This window comes from Eulemur rufifrons, chromosome 21, assembly GCF_041146395.1.
Source record: "Eulemur rufifrons isolate Redbay chromosome 21, OSU_ERuf_1, whole genome shotgun sequence".
Classification (NCBI taxonomy): Eukaryota; Metazoa; Chordata; class Mammalia; order Primates; family Lemuridae; genus Eulemur; species Eulemur rufifrons.
In genome coordinates, this window is record NC_091003.1 from 11,336,043 (window position 1) to 11,354,832 (window position 18,790).

The following is an 18,790-nucleotide window of genomic DNA, read 5'->3' on the forward strand; positions in this document are numbered from 1 at the left end:
AGGACTCGAGGGATAAGGGATCCTAACCAAGAGATGTGGCCCTTGGTCCTTGTAGGTGTCCAAGTGCCACAGTGAGGAGGCGCAGATGGAAACGGAATCTTGGCAGACCGTTTGTCATGGTCGTATCTGGGCAGAATTCTTGCACACGGACTGGGATTTTGCAGATCAAGTCTAGTTTAAGTCCAGACTCAAGTCAAGGCATGAGTCTTGGGGGCCCTGCGGGGCTTTCTCAGGAGGGGGCAGGGTCTTTCTGAGGTTCAGGTAGGAGACCCCAGAGCCTACGGTACCTTCACAATTTCTTGGGCAATCTGCCTGGTTTTGTTGACATCCAAGACGATCTTGGCATCCCTCACCACCGAATAGAGCGTCCGTCCCTTGCAGAGGCTGAAAAGCAAAAGGATAAGATAAATTACCGGCAGGTGTTCAGAAGAAGGTGACCCACAACAGTTACGAGAAGTGACAAATCATCTGGTGGACACGTCACTATTGTGTCTGTGGGATAAGAGGCGTGGGACTGAACCTCCCATCTGGGTCTGGGGTGGAGGTCTAGGAGGAAGTTCTTACAGATTCTCCAGAAACTCTGCCAGCAGGCTGGCGAGCAGAGACACCCACAGAATCTAGCCACGTCCAGTCTGTTTATTCAGAGACTCCCAGGTGGAAAGTGGTGCATAAACCAACAACTTCTGGGTGCTCAGACACCACTCGGCCATTTGTGTCGGCTGCACCCACACGCCTGGTGTCGCTGGTGTGCAGGGACAGCGATGGAAGACCAGCAAAACGGTGGCTGATGTGTACTAAGTATCATCTGCAAATGATGCCGTCAGTTCTTTAGACAGGGGTGTGTCAACACCAACAGTACTATCCAGAAACCAGACGCCTGTCTAGATAGAGGGTTTGCAAACTATTTTCAGCTTCATGGAGTTCGTTTTGAGGGCCAGTGATTTAAGATGAATGACAGGATGAACAGGGCATTATGCGCCGAAAGTAACACCTTCTCACTTAGTAGCCCGAATGCTCCTCTGCAGGGAGCCCCGTTCGCGGCACAATTCCCGGCACACGCAGAGCGGGTGCTCAGACGTAGCCACCGAATGAACAAGTGAATGAATGAATAGGGAGTGAATGAATTTTAGATTTGCCGTAGCATCCCCGGTCCCCAGCACTGTGACTGTCCGATGTTGGCCGAAAGAAGAAAGAATGTCGTTACGAAAATTAATTTTCCATCTACATCAAAATCACAGCTTGAATTGTTTTCCTTTTAGTCTGCGATGTTGTGAAAATATTCTAGGCAATGTAGTCATTCGTTTGGTGTTTATGGAGCCCGTGTTGTGTATTAGACATTGCAGAGATCGTATTTTCTGGGCTTGAAGAAGGGACCCAGGCATCCAAGGGCTCTCAGGACAAATTCCAGTACTGCTCCTTACTTACATGTGACTTTAGGTAGGTTACTTACCCTCTCTGGGCCTCAGTTTCCTCATCTATGAAAGAAAACTGTTAAAAAATAATACTTAACCTTGTAGTTTAGTATGAAGACTGAACAAGACAAAGAGTTCGGTGTAGTCTTGACACCCGGTGGGAGCTATAGCACAGTGGTTAGGAGCACGAGGATCTAGAGTTCAGACTCCCTATGGGGTCAGGATCCTGATCTGTCCTTTAGTGGCTGTGTGACCTTGGGCTGGTGAGTTAACCTCTCTAAGCCTCAGTTTTATAATCTGTAAAATGGGGCCAATAGTTTCTGCCTCACAGGGTTGTTAAGAGAATCACGTCGAATCAGGGGTGTGAAGGTGTAGACACTTCTCCATGCCTAATACATAGTTAAGTCCTCATCACCTGCTGGCCATTATGAGAGGTAGTAATTGATCAATAACACGGTGAACAGAGACACACACACTTGTGCAAATATGTATCAATGATATATTCATAAACATATCACAGCTGTCTCTCTGTCCACCCACCCATCCGTATACCCATCTGAAAAGCCATCAGTAACCACCTGTATTCTTTGACTAGCATTCATTTCTTCACCTGCTCAAGGTGAGACGCCCAGCATAGCTGACTCACAGGGAGTCTGATTCACCTGTCCCAGGTTGCCCAGCAAGTGGGCACAAGGTGGCCCATGATGACTCAAGACTGTTCTCCCCACCCCACTTGGCCGTCCCAGGCAGTGTGTTCGCTGAGGCTGCTGAGGAGAGGTGGAGGAGGGGTAGGTCGAGCAGCCAATTAATCCATATTGACATTTAAATATCCGAGACCGTGGGTGGATTCTCTCGCCTGGATACTTTGTTCTTGAACAGCCACCTACACTCATTACAGACCAGCGGCCAGAAAATACCCTCCCCACTGCAGAAGGCGGAGCAAATCATCACAAGAGGCTCCAAGACTCCCAGAGTCTCTTGCTTTGGGGAACAGTAGGAAAGTCAGTCGCAAGCCACAAATTTCCACCCCTTGTCTCCTTTCCCTGCCTACATCCTTCCTCCCAGCAGCAGCTGCTGAAGTCTTTGCTTCTCTTGCTACCCTATGGGAGCAGCCGGACAGACAAATGCTGCCTGGCAGAGTAGAAATTGGTGCAGCCGGTTTGGCACATCTACCAAAGCAAAATATGCAAATGACCCCCGGCCATCAATTTCTCCCCCAAGTACATACCTAACAGATGGGTAGACTCATGGGTAGACTCCAAGGAACATCGCCCAGTGGCTGTCCTTTTTAAGGATCTATCTTCCAAATAACAGACATAGCTAGCTAGGTGCAAATAATCCCAGGCTCTGCCCAATTTGAGCTCCCAAGTTGGTTGGTTTCAAAGTCTGCTGTTATTTGAAACACACACTCAGGCTGTCAGAGGGACTTACAACCCCTCTGTTGCTCACTTCCTTCTAAGCATTCCCCACTTCTCGAAACTCACATCCCACTTAATTGCCCTGCACTCTTTCCCCCCTCCCTTGAGCAAATAAATCACTTTTCAAGCGACAAGTTGCACACTCCATCAAATTCCAGCCTCGGGCAATCTCTAACTTCCAAGTTGTTCATGAATCTAACACCGAAGATATTAAACCCGGGCACTCTGGGGCATTATAATAAAAAATGCCAGGTTAGCTTCCCATAAAAATGGGACATGCCAGAAAGCAAGTGAGAGATGCCAGCTGTCTGCCACCTGCTTAAGCCAGTGCGTGTCCAGGAAATGAAGAGTTATGGCGTCCCATTAAGTAAGGGGGCGGTGAAGGCAGGCTCACATCCTAGTCAGACAAGAAAGATGACAGTGGCCCAAGAGCCATCAGAACATGCAAAGCCGGAGAGCCTAATTGCCCGTGAGTGCCGGGCTGGGCTTCTGCGAATGCACGCCCTCCCTGCCCTCCTCCAGCCTCTGATGTTGCAGCAAAGCTCAGAGGAGTAGGGAGGTAAAATGAAGTGTGGGCTCTTCTTGGTCCGACTCTAATCTTCTCTCCAGAGTTGGATCTGATTTTGCCAAGAGGGCAGAGGTTGGCTGCTCTCGGCCCTTCAAGGACTGAGATATGGGGTTCTGCCCATCAGGGGCTGTTTGTCCTGCCCCCGACTGTGGCTCCATGCTGCTGGGCACCTGTGACATTCTTCCCTCCCTGGTATGGGCTTCATAGGGCAGGAGTATGCCAAGGCCACAGGCAGCCAGCTGGGGAGGCAGGAGCCCCCAGCTCCCTGCAGGAAGAACTGCAGGGAAACAGTGGCCTGGCGTTCCTCTGCCCCTTGTCACACTGTGTGGTACGGCCACTGTCCAGGACCTGCTCTTCTCAACGTTGTCCAAAGACATCCTGAGACATGCTCTTCCTCAATCCTGCTGTGCGTCTTCTCAGGGTCTCCTAAGAGCCAGACTGCACGTCTCATGTGGTGGCTCACGCCTGTAATCCTAGCACTCATAGGGAGGCCGAGGCGGGAGGATTGCTCGAGGCCAGAAGTTCGAGACCAGCCTGAGCAAGAGCGAGACCCCCGGAGATCTCCACAAAAATAGAAAAATTAGCTGGGTGTGGTGGTACCTGCCTGCAGTCCCAGCTACTCAGGAGGCTGACGCAGGAGGATCACGTGAGCCCAGGAGTTGGAGGTTGCAGCGAGCTATGATGACGCCACTGCACTGTAGCCTGGGTGACACAGTCAGACCCTCTCTCAATAAACAAACAAACAAACAAACAAATAAATAATTACAATGAAAACAAACACATTAACAAAGTTAAATCCTAGTTTGGCACTGTGGCCTGCCAAAGGCTCTAAGACCGAGGGCTCCTCATTTTACAAAAAAACCAAGCAAAGCAGGCTGAAGATGGCTAGAGCAAGAGGGACTTCAGAGCTGCCTGATGCATCCTTGCCCACCCTGGCCGGGCCCGGGGAGGAAGCCCAGGAACTGCTCCTGGACTGGCCCCAGGGTGCATGGATGAACGGATGGATGGATGACCCGTGTCACCTGTCGTCTTGGGGATAAGGGTCCCACGTCCACCGTAGCTGGGGAGGGCTGTGTTTAGTGCCAAGGCAGGCCTTTACCTGCTATCTTAGAACATGAAATAGACCATTAGCCAAACCCAGAGGAAGTTAGTAATGAAGCTTTCAGCCTCGTCCCTGTGCAAGGCACACGGGTGACCAAACGACCAGACTGACCACTGGCCCCGCCCCCAGAGTTGGATATCAAAGCGCTGTGCGTTCTTGTTTTGGGCAGACCAGAACCACTTCTATTTCTCAGCTGAGCAGTAAACTGAATTGCTGTTTTCAGAACTGTGCACAAATATCCCCTAATTTATATGCATTAAAAAACCCGCAGAGAGGACAGCCCCCGGGGTGTTAGCGGAGTCAACACTCGGCTACCGGGATTAGGAGCTTTACAAATTTTTCTTCTTGCTGCTTATCTTTCTTCCCTAATTTTTCTCCAGTCAACACGTGTGCCTTTTGTAAATTGAGGAAAAAAAGGAAGAAAGGAAAAAAAGCATCTCTGAGTCAGACTGAAGTGAAACCAGACGCATATGTTTATTCCATAGACAGTTTGGGAAATATTGGGCTGGTGAGAAAGTACAGTCTGAACCAAGTTCAGATCCAAGTGGCTCAGCTTTGGAGACTCTCTGGCTGGTGCTCTGGGAGGGCAGGAAGCATTTTGGCTTCTCTTGTCTTTTGCACAGGGTGTAGCACGTTCTGGGCACACGGCAAGTGCTTGGCGCTTACCGGTAAAGCCAACAAAACTCTCCCTCCAAAAACATCCAATCCCCAATAAGGAAGGCAGGGTTTATTGTTTGATTTTTAAAAAAATCAAATAGTACAGAGCCTACCTGGCCATGGTGTAGGAGAACACATATGGAAGACAGAGCGTGCATAGAAATGGATAGAATTCAGGCTGTAGACGCATGTTAGCGTTCACTGGGTCCACTCCTATCAAGGAGGAAATGGAGAAACCAGAATGCAGAAGTGAGATGGAATTTCCCAAGCTCGTGTTGCAAGTGGCACAGCCTGGCTGGGACCTGGGTCTGTCTGAAGCTAAACCCAACACTTGTAGCCACAGAGCTACGTTGCCCCCTAAGAATAATAAGTGCCATTCGTGAACCTTCTCACGGGCACTCTGCTAAGGGTTCTGCATCAATTATCTCATGAAGTCGTACTCCTAACCTCAACCGTGTAAGGCGGGTGTTACGCCTATTCTGCAGATAGAGACACAGACTCAGAGAGGCGAGGTCGTCTGCCAAGGTCACGCAGCTGGGATGGACAAGGCAGAACTGGAATTCTATCCTCGGTCTGTTTGACACCATATTCTTGTCTTAACCACTCAGCTACACAACCTCTTTGGAAGTGGAAGCACAGGGACCGAGAAACAAGGGAACAACATATTCCAAGCTCCCAAGACAAGCTTTCTACTCGTTTCACCCTGACAAGAGCCCCAAGGGGGAACTTTCCATCCTCCTACTTCTCCAAGGAGGAAGTAAAGGCTCAAGGGGATGAATGACTTACCCAGGACCCTTCTCTGCCAGGACGGGGAGCAGGAGCTGCGTCCCGTTTACCCGAAGTCCCTGGGACCTCCACGGCCTCACCCCTTCTTTCTTACAAAGACTTCTGGCACTCAGCTACCCCAGCACAAGCCCAACCAGCCCACTGTCCACACTGCTCTAGGTCGGGGGTTTGCAGGGAATTTGCAAGCATGCAGATACGCAGCCTCAGAGCCAGGCTTCTGAGACAGAGGGGTTGCAAACTATGCCCGTGGGCCAAATCCAGCCCAGTGCCTGTTTGTGCTAAGAATGGCTCTTTACTCCTTTAAATGGTTGGAAAAAATTCAAAAGGAGAGTATTTTGTGACCTGTGAGAATTATATGCAATTCAAATTTCAGTGTTCATCCTAAAGTTTGATTGGAATATAGAGAAAAAGAATGAGAATTGGGGCCAGTACGAATGCAGACAGATAAGGGCCTTATCTGCAAGCCTGTGTTACACGAGGGCGGAGACAGGCTGAGCTACCTGCGCCACCCCTGCCAGTAAAGGGGACATGCCCCAGCCAGACGCACCATCACTCAGATGTGGGAATATTATACGTGTCCAGTCCGTCTCTTTGGCCTCTTCCACTCCCCAATTGCCTGCCCAGACCCCCACATCACACCCCCCAGAGCCTTCCCAGGCAGCCCCGGAGCACTAAATTAGCCGGACCAATGTTCATCCAAGTGAGGCAAATCCCAAATTGCTTTAGAATGTCTGCCTTACAGACCACTGGCTCGGACAGGGCCACCGGGGGGGAAATGACCCGACATACTGTCACCACACAAAGAATCACTGTAGCTGGATCAAAAGCCACAGGCATGACACGTGTCTGTGCACACAGATATGTACCCGTGCATTCTTGTTTCTATGGGTGCAAGTGTATGTCTGTGCCTCTCTGTGTGCACATGTCTATGCACACATGAACACGCATGTATACATGTGAGCGAACATGTCCATGTGCATAAATGTAGGCACACATGTGCATGCATATATTTGTATGTGCATTCATATGTATATGTGTGCAGGGGTCTTTGCATTTATGCATATACCTATGTCTATGTATGTCTATGTTTTTCTAACCGGACTTGGGAAAAGCAACACAGGTACCATTATGCCGGAGGCAGAACTGGACTCTCCCATCCCTCAAAAAGCATCTTCCCTGACCTTCCACAGGCTCCAATAAGAAAATCAATTCTTTGCCTGAAAACTGGAAGTTCGGGTTGCCAGGGGCGGGGGGAAGTTGGGGAGATGGGGGTGGGAAGTGACTATTAATGGGTACAGGGTTTTTTTTTTGTTTTGGGCGGGTTTTTTTGAGGTGATAAAATGTTCTAAAATTAGATTTTGTTGATAGTGGCACCATTTTGTAAATATACAAAAAACCACCGAACTGTACATATGCTTTAAGTGAATGAACTTTATGGTACATAAACTATGTATCCATAAAGTTGTTTAAAAAAAAATTGGAAGTTCACAAAAATCCCAACTCATTTCTTTCTGTTGCATTGGCTGAGGAGCCCTGGGCTGGGATATAGGGAAAAGAAAAACAAAACAAAACAAAAAAACCCCTGATTTCACAGCTTTGTCAACCAGAGAAGGAATTTCCTCTGGTTTCTACAACCCATGCCTCTGCAGGCCTGACAGCAAGGAATGTTTGTGTTCTTTGCTCTCAAAGCTTTGTAGATAAGGTTCAAGGACCTGGGGGATTTAAGGAGGCTTGGGTAGGCGAAGTTACTGGGGTGGACACTGGGAAGGAAATAAACCACCATTTCATTACCCTAAGGATGCAGAAAAATTGAGAGCCAGAGGAGTGTGCTGGGAGAAATCATTTCTCTTAGAAGGAGAAACAGAAAAGAGAGAAGAGGAGAGAGAGAGAAGTTACCATGGGAGGAAATAGCATCTAGTGATTAGGAGCTTAGAATTTAGAGTCGGAGAGAACCAGGTTCTGGATCTAGTCTTAATACTTTTTAGTTACGAGCCTTTGGGAAAATTGCTTAAATGAATGCAGGTGGACAGACCAGAATCCATGTTATAAGTCTAGGAGGATTAAATCAGAAAACTTTTATGTGGAAGAGACAACAAGAGTGTTCACCAAGTCCTACTCCAGGCTGCCCCCTCCCAGACACACGGGAGACAACACTTCCTAATCTCTGCAGTTATAAGGCATCACGTGACTGGCTCTGGCCAGTGGAAAGTGACACCTGTCACTTCCTAGTTGGGGTACTTTAAAGCACATTGTTTAATCTCCAGTCTATGTTTTCTTGTGCCACTGTGGCCAAGGAGGCTCTGGGATGATATGTAAAGCCATGAGATTGGAATAGCCTGGATCCCTGAGTAACTGCATGGAAGAGAGCTGGCCCGAGGGATCGCCTAACCTGTAGCAGACCTTACGTGAGTACGAAATAAACTTGCTGAGTAAGCCACTGAGATTTCAGGGTTGTTTGTCACTGCAGCATAAGGCTGTCCTATCCTGACTAAAAGGACTTGAGAAGAAAACAGAGAGAAAGAGACAATAGCAAAATCAACGAAAACAAGATACTGTGGTTAGGGTCAAACTTTCACAATGAACATCACTCGGGAGACCAAACTCCCAGAGTTGGGAGTTGCATTTTCCTTGGCATTGGAGAAGCATGGTTCTTTCCCAAATGCCTACAGACACCTCCATTTGTATGTAACGGGCCGGCACAGCGATTTGAAAGAACCAGAGGCAAATGGAAATCTGGGCTTGGTGAGATTCAATTTCATGTTTTTGTTAATAGCTTTCTCCTGCTTCTCACAGATAGAAAGCCAGTCACTCTAGGGATGTGACCTCAGCTCTCAATCATTTAAAAACAGAAAATAAATGTTCAGAGAGATTAAAAACACGGGTTCTGTGCCCTGAAAGGTTGTCATGTGACAATGTTGCATCTTCATGGGAAAGATGAAAACTCCGTGTAATCCTATTACGAATATTTCCATTAGTCATCAAGCCTTACCTTGGTAATCTGTTTCAATCGGAAGTCCTGTCATTCCCCAAAACTCAATTTAGGAGGTGCAGGGACGAAATGTAAGTTTGTGTCAATTTCTCAAAGACGGGCAAAAAAATCGTCACTCAAGTTCATTTGGGATTCTTTTTTTTTTTTTTTATCCTTAAGCTCTTAACTCCAGGGCACCAAAAGAATTCTTTCCCAGTGTTCACCCAGGTAATCTTGCCCTCTCAGGTGTCCTTAAATTCTATAGGCACTCTAGCTTCTATCTACAAAGCTTTGGAGGCAAAGATATGCAGATCTTAACAAGCAAATATGCAGCCACCTTGATATCCAAGGTTTATGTGCTTTCGGGTGCTCTGGGAAGCTCGTGGGATGGGGTACCCAGGCCTGCTCCCAGGGTGTAAACACAAAGAGTCAGGACCAGCCAGATCAGCACCAGAATCTCGACCTTGTTCTAGTCCTTATAGGGTTCCCTCCACCAGCGTGGAAGCTGTCATGTCACTTCAGCCACCCTGTGGATGGGTGGGTGCAGGTGGCCCCATCTACAGCAAGGAAATGGAGGCTCAGGGTCTAACCCAAACCCTGGACCAGCACATGGTGGATGTCACTCCTGCCTCCACGACCCAGAACCCAGAATTTCTGCTTCCATCTCTTCCTAGTTCTCGTCAGATCGCCCCAGCCTCCTCCTCAAACCGAACACACTTCTGTGGCTTACACCCATGGAACCCTCAGCAAGTAACAAAATTTACGATCTGTAAAATGGGGACAATTAATCCTATTCACTTCTCAGGAGGGTTGTGAACATTCAGTAGCATAAAGTACGTGTACACACTGCCTGGTACCCAGTAAGGCTCAACAACGAGCCACACTTATTACTATGATTCATCCATAGGAGTCGTCATACCTTAGGCTTTGGTGTCCCCTGACATACACCCCCCATTTGGCACCATTTGCTCCAACTCAACTGAGCCATTTGTGCTTTTCCAAATGTGACATCATTTTTCTGCTACCTACTTGCCTTTGCCTATACTGTTCCTTCCACCAAGAACACCTTTCCTTGGATCCTCATTGCTCCCAAAATGTCTTATTCTTCAATAAATGAATGAGTCCCTTCCGCTGAGTTCTCCTCATGCTTTTTGTATACCTCTGTTGCAACATTTCCTACTTGGTATAATGATTCCTGAATTTTCTACCTCCCCCACGGCTGGGAGGCCACAGAAGGCAGGCACGTCTTACAAAGCAACGTAGGTCCAGTACCTCCTACCTCCTACCTCCTGCTATGCTAGATAAATGAATGAATGTAGGGACAAGTGAATGAATGGATATATGAATTATTAACAAACCCACTGCTGAACATTTTCATTGGGGACACAGTTTTTGAGTGTCTACGACTGGGAAGGAATCTTCAAAGTCAATATACATGCCACCAGTATTGGGCCTGAAAAAACATCTTCTCTATCAAAATTAGGAGCTGAATGTCAAAGCTTTCAGATGTACTTTCATAAATTATTTCAACCAGGCAGCCTGGAAGAATTAGACTATGGATTTTATTGGTTCTCCAATATTGTATGTTAACATTCTTTTTGGCAGCCTGAAAATGACATTTCTATCCCCAGCCAATATCATCTCTTTTCCCACTTAGCAAACATTGATATATGTTTTTTTCCTGAGTTGTTAATTTCAGGTTGTGATTTCCATCTCTCTTCGGTGCACGCACACGAGGGTCTGTTTGCTTTAGGGACTGAGAAATACCATCCTGTGGGTGTCAGAAGAGCTTTGAGCCGTCCACAGCCTGGCTCCTGTTTTCTCCCAGAGCACCTGCCAAGACCATACACCTTTTTAGAGAATGAGTATAGCAGCCAGGAAGCGACAGAGATGGGGCCGTACCAGACTCGAGAATTCCAGAGTCCCTGTCACTATGCAGTTCTGACTCTGAGATGGGAGGAAAGAGAAACTGGGGTTGGCTCAGCTCATTTGGGGAACAGTTCAGTGATTCCCAGTCCTGGCTCCATAACAGAATTACCTGAAGAGGTTAAAAAATAAAAAATAAAAAAGACGCCTGGGACATATCCCAGATCAACTCAATCAGGATCTTTCTGGGGGTGGAGGGTGGAGCCCAGGCATCACTTAAATTTCAAAAGCTCCCAGGTAATTCTAATGTTCAGTCAAGGTCAAAATCCACTGGAAAAGCTGAAAACACTCATTTTTGACTCAATAAAAGGGAAAAAAAAATCTCTGTCATTTTCATCAAAATGCGTCTGAAAAACTATCTGCCGCTTACATCTGTTTTGCTGTTTCCAAAACACTTTCACCCGCGTGGTTTCATCCACTACCTGAACAAGCCTGTGGGACAGGCAGCGGCGTGCCCATTCTGCAGATGAGCAAGCTGAGGGTCGCAGAGCCCAAACGACTTGTCCACGGCCACCCAGCACCAGGATGTGAAACCAGGCCTTCTAACCCCAAGTCCAAGAGGCCTTCCTCCAAGGAAAGGACCAGAGATCGTCAGGACATTTAAAGAAAGCCATAGTCGTTCATCTCCCATAAGGTAAGGGGTTCAAGGGACCTGGTTTTGACACCTGACCCCAAAGGATATTCTTCCTGGAGTTGACCAAAGTCCTTCACTCTGACACGGGAACAGTGACATAACGCCAACTGTCACGTTCAGATGGGATGGGGCAGGAAGAGGCTGGGATGCGTTCCTCGGAGAGAGACTGTCTCGAGAGAAAGTGAAGGTTTCTGGAGCCGCAGGGCAGGGGCCATGAAGACTGGCTGGTGCCCATCTGTCCCCGGCAGCCCCATCTGCCTTCAGACCCCGAATGTGCTGAGCTCGGGTTCTGCTTGGTTTTCTCGAGTGGCTTCAGCTCACCCCCCTGCGATCTTGTTTGAACTACTGATTTGCTTAGCAAACACTTTCTCTATAAATAATGAATAAGGAAACTCCAGCCTGCTGCTGACACATTATTACGAGCTGGGAGTTAATGGGGTGGAAAGTTGGCATCGAGCAGCCCCCACCACGCCACCACCCCAGGAAACCAAGCTGAGCTCCCTCGGGGCCTGCTAAATTGGCACTTTCTGTCCCCACCCACATGGCCCAAGCCCACCCTCCCTTTATGACCACCTCCCAGGCTGAGGAAGAAGGCACCCGTCCCTCGTCATCTTCCTGGGAGCTTGGCCTCGATGCTCATTAGCATTGAGTTCCGTAAAAGTGAGAACCAAAGGGAAAGATGCTTCTGGTTCTTTCAGCCCCGCCGTCTGCTTTTCCCTTTGGGGGCTGGGGGCGTCTGTTTTCTTTTCATACCTGGGACTGTGGTTCATTTCCAAAAGCCCTTTGATTAAAAGCAAGAGTGACTTCTCTGCCACCTGCCAGCAAAGGGAGAAGATGATAAGAATTTCTGTTAAAATTCACATCCACGGATGCTACCCTACGACTTATCGTTAGCTCTAAACCGGTGACACCAAAATGATGCTGACCACAGCCACCCCGCTCTATCGGGCCATTGTGTCTTGCCTTAAGGAGTCGCCTTAAGGAGACACACTGTGCTTCCATCATGTCCCAGGAGAAAAGCCCCAAATGCTCACTTCTGGCACCTGCGAGTGCCTGAAAAAGAGCAGGATCTCAACAGCTATGTGCCAAGTGGTTAGACGGCTGGACTAATGGTGGGTGGGGGGATGCGTGCATGAAGGGATGGGGGAAGGGTGGCAGTGTGGGAGGATGGATGGATGGATTAATGGCGGGTAGACAGATGGCTGACAGATGTGTAGGTGGATGAGAGGAAGGGCAGGATGGATAAGTAGATGGATAGGTGGGTGGGTAGATGTTGAATGGATGGATGGATGGATGGATGGATGGATGAGGGGTGGGTGGTTAAGGTGGACAGAAAGATGGATGGGTGGACAGGATGGATGTGTGGATAGATAGGTGGGTGGGTGGATGCTGAGTGGATGGATGGTTGAGAGGGTGGGTGGGTGTGTGGGTGAATGGGTGGGAGGATGGTAAGGGGTCTGGAGGATAGAAGACAGATGAGTCGATGGGGGGATGGCTGGACGGATGAGTGGTCATTCCCTCCTAAGCATTCAGCTTAGGTCAAACGGGCCCAGACAAGGAAGCACATGACCCAGCTAAGGATGAAGTACGTGATGTTATAACCATTTCACAAACAGGGAAACTGATAGCTGGAAAGGTTAAAGGCTTGTCCGAAGTCACACAGTGGTACAGGAAGAACTTGACTCCTGGCTCCCTTTTCCTTCCATGCCCCTCCCCCTTCATCTCTGGCACCCGATGGAAGACTTGTCCCTCCAGATGCCATGTAAACAGTGCCATGTTTTCACCTCTAGGTCTGTGGTGAGATAAGGCTTAGGGACACGCCAGCACCGAGGCTGAAAGGGGGACGGGAAGGAGGCGTGCAGGGAGGCCCTGCAGAAGGGATGGCCGCAAGGCCAGCCAAGCCTGGAAATGGTGGCGTATTCACAGGATGGGTAATAATCCACAGAGATGCGGGGAGGTGTCCTCGGTTCTGAAAGCCTGACAGAGGCAGCCCTTGTTGCTCAGAGAGAGATCAGACCTCAGGGACCGAGATGCTATGACAGTCCTTGATGGTCTACAAACACTTCCAAACAAGTCCGCCGAGGATCCTTGATCTGAGCCTCCGGGTCCCAAAGGGCTGTGCTCGTAACAGCCGTGGAGGGACCGGCCTCAGCTGGGGAAATTCTGAAGGTGTGACCCCTTCCCTGCCTTTGAGGATACCTGATCTGTTCCCTTCTCGAGGTTCCTCTCCGTCTTTTGAACACCTAGAAGAAACGGAATCCTCTTTTGAAGAGGACTCGGAGAGAAAGCCTTTGATTAAAAGCAAGAGTGACTTCTCTGCCACCTGCCTCTCTGCAGCCATCAAAGGGAGAAGATGATAAGAAAGTCGGGGACAGGGGACTCTGCTTCTCACCACTCAGTCTTGGAGCAAACAAGGACACTTCCCCGGAGACCACTGAAGGGTTTGATTCCCAAGAAGGGGGGCGCTGATTGGGGGTCCCCTCTGCTGCAGTCCCAACTTTACATTTGGGTCAGTAGCACCTGCCAACTCGACAAGAAAGTTCTCTTCCCCAGTGAAGTGCTTATGTATCCTTGCTTCAGTGACAGCAAATGACTCCAAATCCCAGCTCCACACATCGCACGGAAGTACCAGCCCACCCAGTAGCTGGGAAAAGTCAGAATTCTTGGGACAGTAGTGGACACTGGGTCAACGTTTCATAAACTATCTGTTATTACTAGTAAAGTTACCCCACGTTTCTCTAATCTTAGTCATTTTACGAGGTTTTCAGTTTTGCCGTTTCATTTGTTCCTCCTCACCACCTAGAAAAAATACACAGCGTTATCCCCATGTTACGGATGGGAACACTGAGGCTCAGAGAGGCAAAGTGACTTTTGTGCAAGGTCACACAGCCAGCATATGACCGGGACACCTAACTCCAGGTGACCAGGACACCTAACTCCGTATCCGACATTCTTTCTACTGCAGCAGAGGACAGGAGTTGTATGTTTGTGTCACCTCCACTGGTACCGATGGTGTCGGTCTAGCAGTACTAACACCTGCAAGAGCAGCGAGTACTAACATGATGCGTGCCAGGCACGGCTGTAGAAGCTTCAGGTGTATTAACTCATTACATGTTTCCATCAGTCCCACAAGGTAGGGGCTATATTATCTCCGGACGCAGAAACTGGGGCTCAGACAGACTACGTGATTACCGATACAAAAGAAAAACTTACACGGCAGATCTGTCCCCAAATCCAATTACTCAGACCCAAAACAACTAGCAAAGCAAACATTCCTCTATGGTCTGTCTTGGTGACCATCACCTTGTGTTTCCTAATGACCCACAAGGCCACATAGTGGGAAAACACAGAAGTTCAACTTTGCTGCATAAGAACTCGATTTTTTTTTTTCCAGTTTCACATTTCTATAGGGGGGAGGAAATTCCCATAAATTTTACTCTGTACCCCAGGGTAAGAGCAGTGGCCAGACCTTGACAGTGATCTATGAAACTTGTCTTGGGGGGCAAGGAGAACCTCTAAAAAAAAAAAAAAAAAAGAAATTCAACCTATGAATTATTAATAATTCAGTCTTTAAGATGACGCAGCACAGCCTGGTCTGGGGCTCAAGCTCTGGAATCAGAGAGGTCAAGGTTATTCCTGGGCTCAGCCTCACAGCAGCTGTGGGTCTTTGGAGGAGCCACTGTCCCTCCCTAAGTGCCAGGTTCCTCATGCGTAAAATGGCAGTAACAATAAACAAAGCAATATCGACAAAGGTTTCAGCACAGTGCCTCATATGTAGTAGATGCTTAACAAACACGTTCCCCTTTGTAAACGCTGAGAGCGCCATTTCACAAGGAAGCCCTCTTTCATTTCAACGATGATTCAAGCCAGTGACCAACTTCCCTTCCTTAGTTTGAAAGGAGCACGGGGGTTGAACATCACAGATCGGTTTTGGAAAACAATACTGCTCAGTCGCCGGAGAGGATGTGTCTCCCGGGAGTGGATTCATTTCCAGCCTCCGCGGCGACTGCACACAGCCATTCTGACGAATTTCAGTTCTTTCCTGCTGGGAGCTGCTCCTGGGAATGAATCGTCCAGCTGTGCTTCTGACTCCGAGGACTGTCACCAGCAACACTGAAACAGCCCCACCATGCTTGCGGTTTGGAGGGTGAAGAGCTCCACTCCCATCCGAACCCCCGGCCCTGCGCTGGGAATGTGCACGGTAAGCACCTTGGATTACAGGTTGGGTTGTCAAACGCCACCGGGCGGGTGGATAAAGGAAATCTGCACACAGGGGCAGAACCCCAGGCCAACACACTGCGAAGGCTGCGACAGTTCTGATGGATGCTTCTGCAGTGGCATCTGTCCCCTCTGTCCTTTTAACACCCACCTCTAAACCGCTGACCACTCCTGTTGCGGGAACCCTGACTGTCCCTGGCTTCCGTGACAACACACTCTTCCTGGTTTTCCTCGACTGTCCGGTTCCTACTGGTCTTCCCTGCAATGCTCTGTCCTCTCCGCTTCTCACCTTGGTCTTTCCCTGCCCGGGGCTGCTGGTTCTCAAAGTGGGGTTCCCAGACCGGCAGGATCTGCACCACCTGGGGTGACTGTTCAACATGCAAATTCCCAGGCCCCATCCCAGACCTGCTGCATCCGAAGCTCTGAGGGTGGAGCCCAGACACCTGTGTTTTCACAGGCCCTGCAGGGGATTCTGATGCACGCTCAGGTGTGAGACCCAGGCTCGTGGCTTTCAATTCGTCCCAGTGTGGACGGCTCCCGGTTTCATGCCATCAGTCTAGAACTCATCTCTGAACATTGAGGTATCTATTGAATAAATGCCTACTTAACGTCACTGCTTAATAGACTCAGAGGGACCTCACACTCAGCATTCCCAACCAAACTCTGATTTGCTCCCTGGACATGATGTCGGTGGTCTGGTCCCACCCTACCCGCCATCCACCCAAACTTCCCTCTTCGCTCTCTTTTATTTCAGGGACATCAGAAGGCCAAACATTAACAGCACCATGTTGCCCATGGGCAGAAGGGATTTCTGGGCACTGGACATCCAGAGAATAGCAAAAGCAAACACTAAATACAGTTTCTCTTTAAAGAGAACCTCTCCTTGGATCTGTGCAGTTCACCACGAATCAGCGAGCACCTACCTTGTGCAGGTACCATGACTGAGTCTGGGGATACTGAGAGTCATTCTGTCTCTCTCTTTCTCTTTGTCCTCCCTCCGCCTCCTACTCCCCCCAACTGCCCAAAACAAACTCTTATTTCGCAGAGCCACAGGCTCCCAATACATATATTAATATACCTATCGATTTCCCTCTTGCCAGTCATTATCAAGATTTATTTATCCTTATGGCGCCCCATTGATTGAGGAAGGCAGTATTCCCAGGGGTCGATCAATCCTGATCTACCCCATGACAAAGAGTCAATATCTATTTATTATTTGATTGATGGGCTTAATTATCTTAAACATGATCAGGCAGGAGACAAAGCAAAAGTTGAACAGTGACCAAAGCCACTGGTGCCAGGTTGGGAAGACATCAAACAGAACCCCAGGGCCCAGCAAGTTCCTGAAGCCGCGCACACACTCTGATCTTGCACTTCCCACTCTCTGCCCACTCTCGACACCCCAGTGTCTGCCACAAGGAGAGGGAAGAAAAGGGACAAGCGGCAGGGTTTCCATTTGCACCTGCTGCCAACTCAACAAGTCACAGCCAGGCAGGTTTGGTGGTTTGGCCAATTAGCCTGACATGGAGGTAGGTCAGTCTTTGTCCTCCCCAGGGAAGAGAAGCCGGAAGTGGGGGGTTCCTAAGGCATCAGAAAGCAGGATGGGCTGGGCACAGTGGCCTGTAATCCCAGTACTTTGGGAGGCCGGGGTGGGAGGATTGCTGGAGGCCGAGAGTTCGAGACCAACCTGGACAACATAGCGAGACCCACCCCCTCCCCCCCGCCCAGCCCCGTCCCGTCTCTACAAAAAATAAAAAATTAGCTGGGTATGGTGGCACATGCTTGTAGTCCCAACTATTGGGAGGCTGAGGCAGGAGGATCGCTTGAGCCTAGGAGTTTGAGGTTGCAGTGAGCTATGACGACACCACCGCACTCTAGCCGCCTGGGAGACAGAGTGAGACCCTGTCTCAAAAAAAAAAAAAAAAAGCAGGATGGACAATGAACTCAGGCACAGTTGGAAGGGAAAAAGGACAAGAGGATGGTTTGATACGGGCTTTGGCCTGATTCAGACATTCTCTTCCTACCTTATAACCTCGGGCAAAATTGTAATTAAAGGCTGGTTCCCCACCATCTGACCCACCTGCGTGCAAATACTGCTTTTTCTGGCTTTTGACTTGCTTTAACAATCCCCTGAAGCAGGTGCCATCCAACTCTCCCTTTTACAGACAAGGAGACGGGGCTGCGTGGCGCCCTCTTCGAAGGGCTGTTAATTACAACTTTGTCTCCCACACGAAGCTACCCCCACGCTCCTGAATCTGCTTAACCGCTGCCTACTGGCAAATGCTGGGGAAACAGCAGCCCCTCTTCTTTCTGGAACACATGTTACGGGCCTGATGTTACCCACACTTGCCTTCGAAACATGGGAGTGCAGCCGGCTATTTTTAACTTTGGTAAATAGTGAAAGCTGTTGAAAATGCCTGCTGTCCAGAGGACTGCCAGCTCGCTGTTGCTTTCCCCTAAGGGAGTCACGCCAGAGATCTTTTAGAAGCTGGGGCATTCAAACCTGCATTTGTTCCTGACAATGTCTGATTAGGATCAACACTAACTGTCCACACCATTCTTGGAGGAGGGGACTACATCAACAATGCTACCGCAAGCTCCCTAGGAAAAGGGAATGCCCCAAAGTAGTCTTTGCAAGAGGCAAGCCAGGCTAGGACACTCCTCTGGTTCAGCCCCTGGGTGGCTTCCCCGCTGCTTTTAGGAGAAAGGTTCAAATTCCTTAGCCTGACTCGCAAGGTCCTTTAAGACCTCTCCAAGCTTCTTATCTCCTGCTATACCCCAAAGGCATCCCACACACCAGCTCCTGGGAACCTCTCCCCTCTGGGTCTTTGTCCCTCCCACCCCCAAGCCTTTGCATATGCTGTTCCCTCCATTAGGAATGTCACTACCTTCCTCACCATCTGGCTAATCACTTGGTGGGATAAGGGACCAGCTGGGTCCCCGGGGCCCCTGTGATACTACTGCAGAGACTACGACACCGACACCGTGGGAGAATCATCCAGTTAATTTCCCATCTGTGAGCTCCATGGGGGCAGAGGTCACACCTTCCCTCTCTCTGTTCCCAGCATCAGGCACAGGCCCCTACACAACAATGAGTGTTT

General features: G+C 49.2%; 1 protein-coding gene across 1 annotated transcript in view; it reads right to left on the bottom strand.

Annotated features, from left to right (window-relative positions):
• KSR2 (kinase suppressor of ras 2) overlaps nucleotides 1-18,790 on the bottom strand; it is a 343,956-nt gene that overhangs the window by 11,912 nt on the left and 313,254 nt on the right. The window contains exon 15 of the mRNA XM_069497272.1: nucleotides 288-384. Coding sequence (XP_069353373.1) covers nucleotides 288-384 — 97 coding nt within the window. The remainder of the gene's footprint in view (nucleotides 1-287; nucleotides 385-18,790) is intronic.